Below are 16,826 nucleotides of genomic sequence, written 5' to 3' on the forward strand. Positions count from 1 at the left end.
AACCACGCTTCCTGTTGCAGGCCAACAATGCTAAGCCACTGCAATTAGCAAATTGTAGTCAGCCTGAAGTGGGAGCTTCTTCAGTTATCTGTTGAACTGATAGACCTGATAGGCAGCCAACTGAATGTACAGAGCACACTGACCACTCTGTTAATAATTGCAAGGTAGTAGCTTAATGTTGTTAGACTAAAGGACTTAAATACACACAATAAAAAATTCACACAGACACAAACACCCAGCAAAAAAAGCACATTTTTTCTGTTGCAATGTCAAGTTTATTGCGGAATACAAATTATTAACAAAAGTTGTCCATCTATTGTCAGATTTACAAACTAGACAAAAATATACAGAGAGGAAACAAAAAAAAAATAGCATGTGCTTTACAGGTTCAGAACTCTCTTCTAAAATTGCATAGTATCTGACAATGTAGATCATGCTGTCTAAAACACAGCATTTTATATGCGCAATATAAAATCTTATTTTCCTAAACATGACTCAAACCCTATCTCCAGTATCTTTCTATTAAATTCCAATCAATTTAATAAACTCTTAAATTTATAGTCTGAAATTAGCATTATGTAATAGAACTTCATAAATGGGAGCAAACTTATTTTTTAAATCCTTTTTTCTCAATTTCCAACAGAAAACTATTTTTGTTTGCACACAAACCCTCTAAAAGCATTTAACAATACAGAGTGACTTATCACAACACAAAGATGCACAACTCGGGCCCAGTTCACATATGGGCTATTAGGAGTCACAGGCAGAATCGGCAAGATTCTACCCATGAATACAAATCATGGCAAAATGCACAATGCCATTCCATGTCATCTTAAATGACAACCCAAAAATGCAGGACGATTTTGCTGCAAATAATGCACCGCAAAACACTTCTGTAAAATCACGCCTAACTCGGGGCCAAACATTGGTCTCAGAGCTTCTTTGGCATGACAAACATGCATAGGGTAGCCCATTCAAGTGAATAGGCTGCTCTATGCGTGACACGCAGTGTGAACTGTGCTTTTACAATTGCTAGCAGGAACCCACGTTCCCACTAAGCAATGTGAACAAGGCCTTAAGCTACATTGACATTTGAGCTGAGCATTTTAAGTCATTTTGCTGGCTTTTTCTTGGGCATTTTACATGTCTGAAGCATGTGTTTTTGTTGTTTTTTGTAATATAAAATTCTAGCCAGTGGAAAGTTAGTTACTAGTGGGAAAAAAACATGTGATATACATATTTCACACACTTTTAGGTGCTCCAATTGAACCCTATTGGGGCCAAAATGGCTTAAAGCTTGTAGCTCAAAAGCAGCTCATGTACTTTTTGCAACTACAAGCTTTTAAATTCCTGCAATGCAACATATGACCAATAGTGTGGAAAGCTGTAAAACAAGCTGCTTGTTAAATAGAAGTAAAGACCTAACAAGTGCTGACAGGCAGGTAGAAACATCTGCCATAACCGCCTGTCTTTTCTGTAAGTGCACCCAAAGCCAACCATGTGCAGCTCAGTGTACAGTCTCGGCACAATTTTGTGCCAGGGTGATGTAAGTGACATGCACATGTGCAGTTATATCATCATGACCCAGCCAATTAAGGTGACCAAAAGACCCTGAACTGCAAAAGACTAGGTGAAGATAGAGGCACTGGCTGTGAAGGGAAGCAAGGACACCAGTGCAGAAAGTGATAGCACATAAAGAGCTAATATGCTCTGCATACTTGGACATTCTAGCAAAAAGCTCCAAGGAGGCTCAGCATTTTGCACTTGTTCTGGTGGTTTCAGTCCACGTTAAAGCAAAAGAATAAACAAAATTTGAATAAGAGTTGGAGGTGGTTGGGACCTTTACCAGGTGTTATATATGTCTATGTTCCTGTCAGAGAACTTTTCCCTTACTTCATGGCCTAGGTGGCATCAGTCACCAGTGAGGCAAAATCCCCTCACTAGGGACACAGCTATAACAGCCTGATAACAAATGAACCCCTACTACAACAAAAATATTTGAATGCCATTTGAGCTCCTGTTGCAGAATTTTTCCCTTGGCTCCTGTACCAGGTAATATCAGTCATCTGCACAAATAAAGGAATATCTTCCAAATCTGGTCACTAAAACAGTTGAGTTTTATAGCCTTTTTTATATCTTTTGAGACACAACAGTGTTTCTATTCCTCCCAAACTCTTTACACAACAGTATTTATGAATTGTCTCCCACTGTCATGAGGATAGTCAACCATTGTTGACTTGCTGCAGCATTTACCTTTCCAAGCTAGGAGGTGCATCCCACTGCAATAGGGCCCCGTACAAGGTAATAAAGTCTTCCTTTCTCTGAAAAATAGTATTAAAGATGTAGGCTTTCATGCCACTTTATTACTTCGAACTCTTCACACTTATGCTCAGCATTAAAGCACCCTATTAATTTAATGTGCTGCCTATGCAGTACAGGGCATGAAAAAACACAAACTTAGCTTTTATGTCTTTTTAATGCACTGCAACTCTTGACTGGTTCCGGTTTGTGCAAAGAAATATACAGTCACTGAGGTACCATTAAAAAATGGACAGCACAATGCAAACCATCTGTTACAATAACAAAGACATGAAGCTGGTCTAAAAGTCTTCTACGTTTTGGAAACTTATTTACACCATATAAACCCTTAAAGTCCACCTTTGGGAACATGTTAGACCTATTTTTAGGGTGGAACATGCAACGTTCTCACTCCTGCAGCCGCTGCACACTCCACTGCCTCTAATGACAGCAAAGGGGGGGGGGGGGGGGGGTTGAGGTGGTTGGGGGGGTTGCTTCTCCCCTCGCTAGCTATCACAATTAAAAAAAAAAACAAACAAAAAACTGGGGCAACCTATGAAATTACAAGTACTGACAGTTTTCTGTGTGCCATTGGCCCCCAAAGCCTGGTCTCTTGCAGAGGCAGGCCAACATCTTCAAGTACAATACAGGCTTGATAGTTCTGTATTGTATTCAAGGATGGCAAGGGACCACCCACAACCCCAATGTCAGAAAAAAAAAAGAAGAAGAGGGGGGCAGCAGCAGGGGGGAAAATGTTATTATTATTCCTCTACCCCCTAGAAATGACTGTAAACCTTGTTTTTTTTTATTTTGAATTAACGAACATGTTATACTTACCTGCTCTGTGCAATGGTTTTGCCAAGAGCAGCCCCAAACCACCTCTTCTTGGGTCCCCTGCCACTGCTCCTGGCTCCCGCTGAGTGCCCCTACACCAAGCTGTTTGCTATGGGGGCACACATGTGGGCTCACTCCCGAGCCAGCTCTGTGTCCATAGACAAACGGCCATTGTGTGTCTTCCATATATTTTCTTTTAATCCCTCGCAAACGCTTTTAAATACCAACAAGAAAAGCAGACCTTACATTTTCCATGGAATGTCCTTTTTAATAATGACAGATACACTGTTAAAGTCCAAATTCACCTTTTATAAAAATAATGCACATCTTTATGTAGATAAAATAATGCACATTTATTATTTATTTACTTTGCAGCCTGTAAGGCATTGCACCCACAATTAGCAGATGGTGGGTACAATGCAAGCATCCAGCAGACATTCAGTACAGCTATCTGCCCATACCTCACACAGGCAGACAGTTACTACATTGCAGGAAGAATCAAACTATGAGAGCACTCACCAGCAACCCCGTGATCCATTGAAAACTACAAGACATCAGCCGTGGCGGCTGACAGTACTTAGTAGTTCATTTATTCAAAGAACCCTGTGAATGAATAATGTGGCCATGTGGGTGGAGCCTCACTGTTTTTAAATTCTGACAGAGGATGCGGGGAGGAAGGAGATCGGGGCAGCGGAGGCAGGAGCTGGAACATGTGACATGTTCCAAAAGGGAATTTATCCTTTAAAGACAGATTGAAAAACTGAACAGACTGACTGATTATTACATTGAGGAAAATGATTGTCACGCAGCAAGATGCTAGTAATTGGTCCATTTTTAATCAGAAAAACATTAACAAGGTGTTCTACTGATAAGCACTAATACCTGAGTATTCAACGCAACTTTGGTTTTTGGTCTTAATCACTTACTAGTGTCCTTTATTTACTGTAGGTGCCTCAAGTTGTCTTGGAACTATAAGACCCAGAATGCCTGGACTTGTAGTTACTTTTAAAACAAAGACTGCACACAGATTATAAACTATTGATTACAGATACAAGATAAATAGCAACATTAAATTATTAGCACAAAAAAGATATTCTGCCATGCAGACGTTAAAGAGAAAAGAAGTTCTATTCTTTGGTGTCCATTTTTATAGCCTGGATATCCATAGTGGCCTATAACATACAATAATAAAGAATAAGCTATAGCAGTCCAGTATGATTTGCCTTCACTTCATGCTCTTCCGTACACCAAGCTTAAAACCCTGTAGTAGCGTAGAGGCCTTAAAAGAGGATGCAATTCTCACTCGATGCTGGTGAAACCTATAAACCCAAAAATCCACAAGACGAAGGGAACAGACTGCTGGATCCCCACGTTGTACGCATCTGAAATAAAAGGCACAATAAAACAGTGTAGGTTTCCCTTTAACCTGGTGGGAAATTAAAGAGTCCCTGTTTCCTGGCACATGATGTGAATGTCCTGTCCTCATGCCCAATGTGGTAGTTTAAGCTGTTAAGATCCATATCGGTCCTGAAAAAGAATATCTGACATTTAATAGCAGATCATTAAATTCCATCTGAACTTTCAGAATAAAAAAAAAAAAAAAAAAAGGATGTGGAAAGTGTTGCAGTTTATTTTCTTTATAAAGCAGTAGAAATGCCTGTCCCCCAGCCATCATGCGGTAAAGAAGAACCCTTGTTCTCTATGTGAAAACAGTGGTCTCTCTACAGAGGTCTGCCCTGCTGGGTCAGACTTTTAGCTCTGCAATCAGCAAAGTTAATGCCTCCCGCTGATTGGAGACTTCTAGCTCAGAGTTAGCAGGGATGCGTCTGATCTCTGCAGAAACCACCGCTTCCAAACAGAATAAGGATCCTTTCACAGCATAGAACAGGGTTTCACACAGTTGTTTTTTTAACCACTTGCCAACCGCCCACAGTATTTGTACTGCGGACTGGTGGCAGCTACATACAGAGCAACGTACTGGTACATTGCTCTGGCTGTACTAACACAGGGCCCCCCTCAGGCATTTTAGCACCTCAAAAAATGCAGTGGGCAGTCAGAAAGTAAAACCTGTGTAAATTGCAATACACAATAGTTTGTAGACGCTATAACTTTCACACAAACTAATATACACATATTGAGATTTTTTTTTTAACCAAAGACATGTAGCAAAATACATTTTGACCTAAATTTTTCACCAAATTTGAGTTTATTGGATTTTTTTTTATAACAGAAGGTAGAAAATATCATTTTGGTCTTTTTTTGTTTATATCACAAAAAATAAAAAGCCAGTTGTGATCAAATGCCACCAAAAAAAGCTCTACTTGTGTGAAAAAAGGACATTAATTTTGTTTGGGTACAGCATTGCATGACCGCGCAATTACCAGCTGAAATAATGCAGCGCTGAACAGCAAAAATGGCCTGGTCAGGAAGGGGGGGGGGGGGAACCTTCCAGGGCTGAAGTGGTTAATTAATAAAAGAAAATATTTTACACACCTGTGTGACACACTTTGTTTGGATCAAAAAACAGTTTTGGCTTTAAATACAATTTAATAACCATTTTTAGTTCTAACTTTAGTTAGATGGAATTTTAGTATATTTCCTGAAGATAAAAAAAAAAAAAATACATATACAACTGTACCTAAAATTTGTTTGTATGTACAAAAGGATGATGTTTACAGTACATCTTCCCTAGGGTAGGTTATACAGGGTAGAACATGGAAAAAGCAAGTGGTCTCTTATAGGTGAACTTAGGAGACTTAGGCAGGCCAAAGAAGATGCGATTTTCTTTCCTGCACTGACTGTGTTGATGGGGGTACCATCCCTCCTGGGCGAATACAGTGAATATTGCTAGGGGCTATAGCTGCTGGCAATAATTGCATGCTAGAAACCAAGCAAGCTGGTTGTACCCAAGTTAATCGATGGATCAACTTATCAGCCTGCTCATACATGGTTCGAATTTCAGCCAGTCCCATCTGAACTACCTGAGATTCGAACCATCTATGGCCGGCTTTAGGACCTAGGAATATTTATGTGGGTTAGGTAAGTCAAATATGTACAGGCAAGCTCATGAAGGAAGATACCACTCTTAGCATATCAGAGAGAACACATTGTAAATGGGAGTTGACTCAAAGGAGAGAGTAAAAGGGAAGGATAGGAAAAGACAGAAGACTGGAAGAGAGGGGGATGGAGCAAGACGTGGAAAGACCAGGGAGTGTCTTAGGAGATAGAGGTAGGGGAAGCAACAGCATAAAAAGTGGAAAAATGAAGGTGGGGGGAGAGAAGGACAAACTTCCATAGCGAGTAGCCAACAAGATGGATCCAATGGGATCCTAATAGTCTTATATAAAGTACTTAAATTCCTGAGATTCTCTAAACACCTTCCAAGAGGCCCACACTTGAGTGTACTATCCTGCTTTCTAGGCTAGAAGTGTCACCATGCGTGATTTAGTTCAGTGGCCCATTCCCGTACTGTAGTAACTATGTGGGATAATAGCACAGGCTGCAGTGAGAAAGTGTCTAAGGACACCTTTTTTTTTTACATTCTTGGCAATGTCAGAAATCATAGAGAGAAATAGCATGTGAGGAGAGTTGCAGATAACTATATCAGTGACTCCTGAATTTTAAGGACCTCATCTCAGAATGCATTGGTAGTGCAAGCCCACCAAATATGGGACATTTTTCCTGCACAGGGTTAAGAACTGCCAACATCTATCATATACCCAATGTTCGATGCGGTGGAGAAAGACTGGGCATCTGTACCAACATGAGATATCGTAATTAACAGAGAGTAAAAAGGGTTTTAGAAAGGTGTCAGGTCTTTAGACAAGGATGTTCTATTTGAATGAGGAAGTATGCATGTTAATGATATGCCAACCATGGGATTGGGGTTCTCGGATCAAGATGGAATGAAGAGGCAGTAAGGATACCAGGCTCAGGATCTGGGCTAAGCAGTGAAGACATGATTTCTCCCAGACTAAAAAATTAGTCTGAACCAGAGCCAGGAGGAAACTCCAGATTCCAAACGGGGGGGGGGGGGGGGGAGGTCATATGCAGAACTTGGAGGAGGCCCTGTCCCATCCTTTGAGAATCTGCCATGTAACCATCAAGGACAAGGCTGGGGGATTCTTATGCATGGGTTCAAATCCATGAGGGGACTTGAAGGCCTGACAAGAAGGCTTCAGGTGGGTTTTGAATTCCCATACAAGTCTATTGGAGTTAAATAAAAGGTCAGGAGAATCAACTGCAGGTTTTTGACCACTAGCCTGACAAGAACAGAGCAAGTGTGCTACAGAGATGGGTTATGGCCATCTGCACCTCCTTTAGATCTTGGAAGGGACTGGATAGTCTTTTGCAGTCTTGGGTGGCACTGACCCCAAACAAATTTGGCGAAAGCCTTCCAAATCGCTTAAAAAAAAAGTGTGAGGTACTGTAATAGAAGTTTTCTGAAAAAAGTGTGGAAAAATCTTGGGATAATTTCAAGATGTTGTTTCTACTTAACCACAAGTAAATTGTTTGGTCGTATGGGTAAGTATTAAGGGTCCTTTGAATCAGAGGTGAATAGTTTAAAGTATATAATTGTGTGAGGTCTGGTGGGATGCTAATTTGTATATATTTGCGAGCGTAAGGGCAATGTTTGAGGGGGAAGTTTTGCAGAGGGGCAGTGGCTTAGGAAAGGGAGAGAAAAATACTCAGGATTTCCAGCTTGGAATAGTTAACTTTGAAATTGCCGTATATGCCAAATTGTTTAAATTCTCGTATTATTGAGGACGTGGATATTTGGGGGTCTGTTAAATACATTACAAAGTCATCTGCGAATATAAAGAGCTTAATATGTTGAAGGCCTACCCTGATACTGAAAATGGAGGGGTTATTATATAGGGCATTGGCTAGGTGTTTCGTCGCCAGCAGATATAAAAGAGGAAAAATAGGGCAACCCTATTGGGCGCCATTCCGGCATATGATGTAGAGAGAAGAGCCAAGATTTTGTGGAGAAGGTTGGGACCTAGTTCCGAGCAGACTTAATATTTTTGAGAAACCGCCAACTGTCCCACGCAAATGCCTTCTCTTCGTTTCCAGAGTGAAGGCAAAGTAATGACTTTGAGGTCTGGGCATGGTTGACAAGTAAGAGGGCTTTCAGACTATTGTTCCCAGGCTTCTCAACCTTACAGGATGCCCACCTGGTCTGTGTAGATCTGCTGTGAGAGGGGTTGTAACCGGGATTTAATTATCATGGCACAGAGAGAAGTCAACTCCAACAAGAGAGATTGGTAATTAGAACAGAGAAGTAGGTCTATGTCAGCGCAACATGGGCCTCAAGAGTTTGGGATGGAAAAAGGGGTGTTTTCTGTAATAGAGTTGAAGACATTCAGTAAGAAAGAAGAGAGATATTACTTATAGATTTTATAAAGTTTAGGAGTAACTCCATCCAGGCAAAAACTCTTTTCAGTGTGAGTGAATCTGATGGTTGCTGATGAAGTTCCTTCTCAGTAAATAAGAGTTACAAGAGCCTCACCAGTAGATTTGTCTATGATGGGGAGTGCTGTCTTTTCCACATATTGCCCAGTGTCTTCACCAAGACAATTGGTCACACAGTCTCTAAGGGGGAAGGGAGATTGTATAGGGAAGAAAAAAAAAATCTTTACATATGCCAAGGAAAAGTGGTGAAGAGGAGATGAGTTCTCCTCTAGGGGTTTTAATGGCGGGAATAGAGGTTTGTGTTCTTAAGGGTGTGTCACGCATGTGATAGTCTACATTTGTCACCATGGCAGTATCTACCCAAATACATCTTCTCCTGGCAATGCTTGTGAGCTAGATTGTAAAGAGAAGCTCTAGTGATGGAGACCACTGCCAAAACGTCAGGTGGTATGGAGGATTTTTGTTGAGAATCCAGAATATTAAGTTTGTGGAAGGTATCAAAGATAACTTTTGAACATTCTTTAAGCCCAGCATGGTGCTAGAAAACAAAAACCCCTTGCAGCACAGCTTTCAGGGTTCCCCACTGAAGTTGTAGAGATATGTTGTCGCATTTGTGGCCTGAGAAAAAGTTACGAATAGTGTTCATGATTGCAGGGTGGCAGGCAGGGTCTGTTAAGAGTATTGATTAGACGCCATGTCCAGTCAGACTGAGAAACTTGAAGTAATTCAAGCGTGAAGAAAATCAGAATAGTCGGACCACACTACGGATCCAATTTCTGTCACTGGTTTCCACTCTTGGACATGGTGGCTAGAGAAGTAGTCTGTACAATTGTATGACTGATGAATGGAGGAGAAATGTGAAGCTTATATCTTGGTGGTGTAGTATCTGCCACGGGTCTACTAGCCGGTGTTCAAATAATCGTTTCTTGAAAGAATTCAATTGGCTACAGAACACGTTTGAGAAGGGTGTGGGGCAGGAGAACAAAGTTAAAACCCCCTCCTGCTAAAACAAGTTAATAAAGCATTTTTTTTGTTATAAGAACAATGTTTTATTAAGATGTCTGCCACAATCAAACAATTGTAAATACCATAATACAAAGACAATGAAAATACAGTCAAGTACAAAAGACGTCCGTAAAAATCTAAGTAATTCTCATTATTCACAGTAACATCAACTTTTTCCCAGCTGGTTTGAGTTTGAACATCCACTTGAGTAGCTGCTATAAACCACGAAGCAGGCACCCAACTGGGTTCAGCCTGACAGTAGAAGGAAAATAGTGCAAAGAAATGGGAAAGTCACAAAATTTAGAGAGCTACCAAGCATTTTAGCTGCTAATTAGAGGAGACCTGATATTTGATAACACCTGAGCATATTGATGAATATTGCATGCATAGTGGGGCCCTTTCCTGTTGTATTAGCTGAAGAACACAAGCCATACACACGTTTCATAGACTAGCCACACCTATGTAGAAATTCACAGCCTACGTAAAAGTGTGGTGGATAGTGTCAGTTTACAGATCTCAGGTAAGCATAAGATGGAGTTTACCAACATAAAGGTGAATAATTAACAGGTTTGTAAATGCCACCCTGAAACTTGCATCTCGGTTTTCTAAACTCCTTCTGCTGTGTTCAGCTCTGGAAGTGTGTCAGTCAGAAGTGTGAAACATCCTTCAGCTGCTCACACCTGTACAGATGGGCTTTTGTTCGCCTCAGGTGGGTTTCGCATTCTCATGCAAGTCTACTGGAGTGCAAAAGCCACTTAAAGAATATTGGTTAAATAAAAAAGTCAGAAGAAGAATCGACTGCAGGTGAAATGCACCTGTTAATGAATGATCTCAGAAACATCTCAAACCGATGTCAAACTGATAACAGACAGGACCAAAACCTGTTGATACAGGTCCTTTGACTGTCTTTGACATGCCCTATGGGTGCAAATCACAACAGCTGTGTCTTATGTGGTGCACACAACTTTCATACAGCCAGTTTCATCCAGATGATATAGTTCACACAGATCCAGTGCACAGTGTACTGCACGTTGCTGTAATGCCCTCTATTAGAGATGAGCTTAAGAGACCTCCAAACTCTTCTCTACCTAAATAATAAAATTGTGCTTTTTTGACAATCAGCTGTAGGCCAGGTCATTCCCCTTCCTGCAGCACATGTAAGCAGAGGGGCAGGATGCCGATGATGTTCGTGCCCATTTATGAGCACTTTCCCATATTTTGCCAATGGCTTAACATGGGCATGTATCCATATAAGAGCATGGACATCATTAGCATCCTGCCTCTTTGTTTATGTGTGCTGCAGGGAGAGGAATGACACAGCCTGCAGCTGGCTGGGTTAGGAAAAAAAAACAAAAAAAAGTGCAATTTGATAGTTTGGATAGAGTTGAGTTTGGAGGATGGCCAAGCTAAACTCTCTGTGTGAATACAATGTTTCTCAGTGAAAACAATAGTGTCATGTATTATTTACTTTTACAGGAGTGGTAAAGAGTATGCAAGGGGTGCCTAGACTAATGTGCTATGCTGTGTAGCAGGAGATAGTCTAAAAACACATGGAGGATGGAGGTATAAAACATAGTATCAGGAAGACTGGGCGCATGGCCTGAAGATCTGCAAGTCCACTTATTGCAGCCCATCTATGTGCGTCCCTGTCCAGCCCCGATGCCAACTGCCTTATTTAAAGCACAGCACAATTGAAGAGAATTATCGAGTGGCTGTCGGCTCTTATGAAGCTGTGTTCTGCTATCCTGTATTTGACCTGGCTTGCCTCATGATCTCTGTATCCAGAGCTACTGCTGATGACCTTAGGCATACTATATATATATATATATATATATATATATATATATATATATATATATATATATATATATACACACACACACACACACACACACACACACACACATACATACATAATATATATACACATACATACACACACACATATATATATATATATATATATATATATATATATATATATATACACACACACACACATATATACACACATATACACACACACACACCTCAAAAAATTAAAAGGAACAATTTCTAAATCAGATTGTAGTATCAGTTAAGTAGCAGAGGGGGTTGTTAATCAGTTTCAGCTACTTTGGTGTTAATGAAATTAACAACGGGTGCACTAGATAGGAAACAATGAGACGATTCCCAAAACAGGAATGATTTTACAGGTGGAGGCCACTGACTTTTTTTTTCCCTACTCATCTTTTCTGACTGTTTTTCACTAGTTTTGCATTTGGCTAGGGTCAGTGTCACTACTGGTAGCATGAGGCGATACCTGGACCCTACAGGGGTTGCACAGGCAGTCCAACTCCTCCAGGATGGCAAATCAATGCTTGCCATTGCCGAAACGTTTGCTGTGTCTCCCAGCACAGTCTCAAACACAATTTTTCAGGAACAAATACACAAAAATAAATTTTAGTGCACACAAACACAATATAAATACAAATTTTTTGGTAAAACATCAAAGTTGGGGTTGTGTTGCCTAATTAGATCTCAATCATGTCAAGCCTCAAAATGTGACAGTGAAACACAAAAAACAATGGTGTCCAAAATTGTCCATATGTAAATCTTTTACAGGTTATAAATTTAGATTTAATAATTCTAGCCAGAGAATTATTGTTTTCATGCCGACGTTCACGGCAATATCCCACATGTAATACAGCTGCTGTTTACAGGAATGTGCATATCTGCATTTGTGTTTTTGCTAGAGGCGACAGGGGGTGCTTCACAGCTGCAAGCTTGTTTTAACCACTTTAAGACCACGCCGTTTACATATGGACCATGGGTAATAAGTGGTTAAAGGGATAAAACATTTGGAAATGTGTATGTATTGTGTATGTATTGCAGAAATGTACTGACTTCTTTATTTTACACTTTAGTTTATCATTTATTCTCCCCTGACAATATACTAAGAAGGGGCCACATACTTCATGGCAACTTTGTAATAAAAAATATATGTTTTTAAAAACACTCGAACCTGAATGGTGGTCATCACCCCGTTGGCCAGTACGGAAAGCCTCCCCGCTACCGATTTCACACCTTGTTTGAAATTCGCCATATCCGGGGCAGAAGGTAGAACATTTGACAGGCTGTAATTTGCTGAAGGAAAACAAAAAAAAAAATTCTTACAAACAATTCTACATACACAAAATTGAACTGAACCAATCTGTTTAACATTACACTGACCAAAGCTAATAACTAGGACAGTGCAAAAGAAAAAGGGGGCGTAGACTTAAAGCGGAATTCCACCCAAAAGGGAAAGTTCGCCTTTAATGCTTTGTCCCCCACTCCCCATTAAGGATTGGCACCTTTAGGGACCGGGTACCCGAATTTGACAGGTACCTGCTCCCACTTCCACTGCAATCGCCTAGGCAATCGGAAGCAAAGGTTGTCCTCCCTCTCCGTAGTCTTCTGGGACACGTGACAGGTCCCAGAAGACTACGGGGCCCATTCACAAAGTTCAGCGCTTTTCAAGCATGTGCAGTGGGCACCCAGCTGTGAAGCCGCAAGCTGTCACAGCCGGGTGTCCACACTAAAGATGCTGGAGCCGGGTAGAGAACACGGCCGGTGAAACCAGCACTGGTTAGGACAACACTGGACCAAGGGACAGGTAAGTGGCTGTATTTTAAAAGTCAGCAGCTACAGTTTTTGCAGCTGCTGATTTTTTTTTTTCTTCAGCTGGAACTCAGCTTTAAACTGGGTATACAAGTACCAAAAGTCAGACGATTCAGGAGAAACCGTCGAACTTTCGGTACATGTGTACACCTCTCTGTTCAACAGAGGCTGCAGTGCTGATTTGTGTATTCTGATGGGAGGAGGGTGATTCTGCTGTCAGAATACAATAGTGCAGTGGGGGAGATTCCTGCATCCACAATGCCGATGCGGATGCATGGATCTGAACATTTTTCCGCTGAACCTACTTGGGAAAAACAAAAAACATTACATGCATACCCAGCTTTTGACTTGAAGAATCTATTTTGCCACAAGACACAAAAGGAGAGGTTGACAGTAAAAATTAAGAGAAAGTCAAGCACAGTGTGCTTCTGGATATTTCTGAGCAGTTTTGATATTCATATTGACTAGTACAACGAAGAAAAGCTGAGGTGCAAACAAATGCTTGAGGCATTTGCCTGAGGGGTGATCAGACTATGGAGATAAAGTATAAACCCGCCACAAACTGGGTACAATACTCTCTTAACTAACCTCTCAAGCCATTTGAAACTTTCAAAATCCTGCCTAAGAGCAGTGTAAGATAAAAAAACCCTCCTCTGGGTCAAAAGTAGTTTCACTTGGCTATAAAAGGTCTGATTTCTCCATGTTCCTCTACCAACTGCTGTCACTGCCTCCAGTGAAGGTGCACCTCATTGGACAAGGAGAAGGCACTTTGTGGGCCCCTCAAAGCGGGGCTAATGTGGCACACAGAGAAGGGTTGGTCTGGCTATCAAAGGTAATGGCAAACTTCTCGCGGTGCCTGCTCTTAGGCAGGACTGAAATGGCTGACCGATTCACTTTAAGCTTGTCACAGGCATAAAATGAATGTTACCCTTATCAAGAATTTTGTAATCAAGGGTGGCAGTGAATATCCCTGATCAATGGATCTTGGGGAAAAACCTTGCTGGCATTCTTCAACCCCAAGAGGGGTTCTGTAGAAAAATAACTACATTGGGCATTGCACTTAATGTGAACCTGTGGCCAGGGTACAGACAGTCAAGTATTTACTGTACATATTGTTAACAATCAGTAAAATAACTCTCTCTTTAGTAGTAGGCACAGCAGAGTAGTAAATTCTCAAAGTTCACAGAAGTCACTAAGGTTCACGAAAATACCCCAATCCTCAAGGTCAAACACTATGGGTGTGTGTTATAATATAAAGGAGAAAAATCAGGATTTTTTGATGATATACACAAGCAGAAGTGGTTATATGAAAATCTTCAAATTTTTTCTATATATACACACACAAGCAAACTACATTTAAAAAAAAAACCCCAAAAAAACAAGAAAAAAACAAAAAAAACCCCCACCATTTGGGTTTAACCTTTACTTCCTTGTAGTATCAACAAACCCCCTGGAAGAATTTTTTTTCCTGAGAAGTGGATTATGCACCGCTAGGCCCGTTGGCATTATCAGGAGAGCTGTTGAGATCTACTAAAATGGCACTGGGGGTGTGGTGGGCATCGTGCGGGTGATGTCACCACGTTAGGTGCACAACATCATTGCGCATGTGATGTTGCACATAGCCACATCTGTGGTGGCCATTTTAAATTACAAATACGTATGCTGAGGAATAGGTGAGTCATTGACTGGTTTTGTCAGATTAGACCAGCTGCATCAGAGGCAGACTATACCATGTACCAGGACTGATAAGTACAATATTATGTGCATGATGCAGCCATTTTTATAAGCAAGCAAATTTGGCAGTATTTGGAGGTCTGTCTCTGCTCTGAGATGTCGAAAGGACTTGGCATTATGATTTGCTTATTATGGGCTCTTCCTGTATCTACGTGTTGAATTACTATCTAATGGTGGGCGAGAGAGAAACCAACACCGATCACCCACTGCATGAGTACATTGGACTGGGGTGATAACCAAAGCCTGATCTGTTATGACTACTTGATGTTACACCCTCCTCTGGACCTTTGTTAGCATTTATTATATATGGAGCACCATCAGATGGCTTTTCAGCCATTTTAATAGGAACACATATCTGCCATATATGAGGAACAGACGATCTATATGGGACTTTAGCCCTTTGTACATTCTCCAGGAACTTTAGAAAATATATACATTGTGGGAAAAAAAAATTTCTGGCTAATTTACGGCCTTACGTTTTTGGAAGGACTATAAAACTTGACTGTTTGCATCAATTTGATTCTATATGTTGCTTTGAGAAAAAGAAATAGAGAGAGAGAGAAATCGCGAGCGCGAAAGAGCGAGCGAGAGCGCGCGCGAGCGAAAGAGAGAGAGCGCGCGCGAGCGAAAGAGAGAGAGCGCGCGCGAGCGAAAGAGAGAGAGCGAGCGCGAGCGAAAGAGAGAGAGCGAGCGCGAGCGAAAGAGAGAGAGCGAGCGCGAGCGAAAGAGAGAGAGCGAGCGCGAGCGAAAGAGAGAGAGAGAGCGAAAGAGAGAGAGAGAGCGCGAGCGAAAGAGAGAGAGCGAGAGCGAAAGAGAGAGAGCGAGCGCGAAAGAGAGAGAGAGAGCGCGAAAGAGAGAGAGCGCGCGAAAGAGAGAGAGAGAGCGCGCGAAAGAGAGAGAGAGAGCGCGCGAAAGAGAGAGAGAGAGCGCGCGAAAGAGAGAGAGAGAGCGCGCGAAAGAGAGAGAGAGAGAGCGCGCGAAAGAGAGAGAGCGAGCGCGAAAGAGAGAGAGAGCGAGCGCGGAAGAGAGAGAGAGCGAGCGCGAAAGAGAGAGAGAGCGAGCGCGAAAGAGAGAGAGAGCGAGCGCGAAAGAGAGAGAGAGAGCGAGCGCGAAAGAGAGAGAGAGAGAGCGCGAAAGAGAGAGAGAGCGAGCGCGAAAGAGAGAGAGAGCGAGCGCGAAAGAGAGAGAGAGAGAGCGAGCGCGAAAGAGAGAGAGAGAGCGAGCGCGAAAGAGAGAGAGAGAGCGCGAGCGCGGAAGAGAGAGAGAGAGCGAGCGCGGAAGAGAGAGAGAGCGAGCGCGGAAGAGAGAGAGAGAGCGCGAAAGAGAGAGAGAGAGAGCGCGGAAGAGAGAGAGAGCGCGGAAGAGAGAGAGAGAGAGCGCGCGGAAGAGAGAGAGAGAGAGAGCGCGCGCGCGCGAAAGAGAGAGAACGCGCGGGAGAGAGAGCGCGAGAAAAAGAGAGAGGGGACGCGAGAAAGAGAGAGAGAGAGAGGAGACGCGAGAAAAAGAGAGAGGGGACGCGAGAAAAAGAGAGAGAGGGCGCGAGAAAAAGAGAGAGAGAGGGCGCGAGAAAAAGAGAGAGAGAGGGCGCGAGAAAAAGAGAGAGAGAGGGCGCGAGAAAAAGAGAGAGAGAGGGCGCGAGAAAAAGAGAGAGAGAGGGGGCGAGAAAAAGAGAGAGAGAGGGGGCGCGAGAAAGAGAGAGAGAGAGGGCGCGGGAAAGAGAGAGAGAGGGCGCGGGAAAGAGAGGGCGCGAGAAAAAGAGCGCGAGAAAAAGAGAGAGGGCGCGAGAAAAAGAGAGAGGGCGCGAGAAAAAGAGAGAGGGCGCGAGAAAAAGAGAGAGGGCGCGAGAAAAAGAGAGAGGGCGCGAGAAAAAGAGAGAGGGCGCGAGAAAAAGAGAGAGG

At 42.2% G+C, this 16,826-nt stretch overlaps 1 protein-coding gene across 2 annotated transcripts in view; it reads right to left on the bottom strand.

Moving 5' to 3' along the window:
• Positions 1–252: 252 nt before the first annotated feature.
• Positions 253–16,826, bottom strand: part of ARFGAP3 (ARF GTPase activating protein 3) — a 92,699-nt gene continuing 76,125 nt past the window's right edge. For both annotated transcript variants that reach the window (XM_089671733.1, XM_089671732.1), the window contains 2 exons: positions 12,557–12,678; positions 253–4,659 (listed from right to left, as the gene is read on the bottom strand). In XM_089671733.1, coding sequence (XP_089527859.1) covers positions 4,642–4,659; positions 12,557–12,678 — 140 coding nt within the window. In that variant the 3' untranslated portion in view covers positions 253–4,641. The remainder of the gene's footprint in view (positions 4,660–12,556; positions 12,679–16,826) is intronic.

This window comes from Staurois parvus, unplaced genomic scaffold, assembly GCF_062004578.1.
Source record: "Staurois parvus isolate SC_StPar_1 unplaced genomic scaffold, SC_StPar_1.0 ptg000114l, whole genome shotgun sequence".
Classification (NCBI taxonomy): Eukaryota; Metazoa; Chordata; class Amphibia; order Anura; family Ranidae; genus Staurois; species Staurois parvus.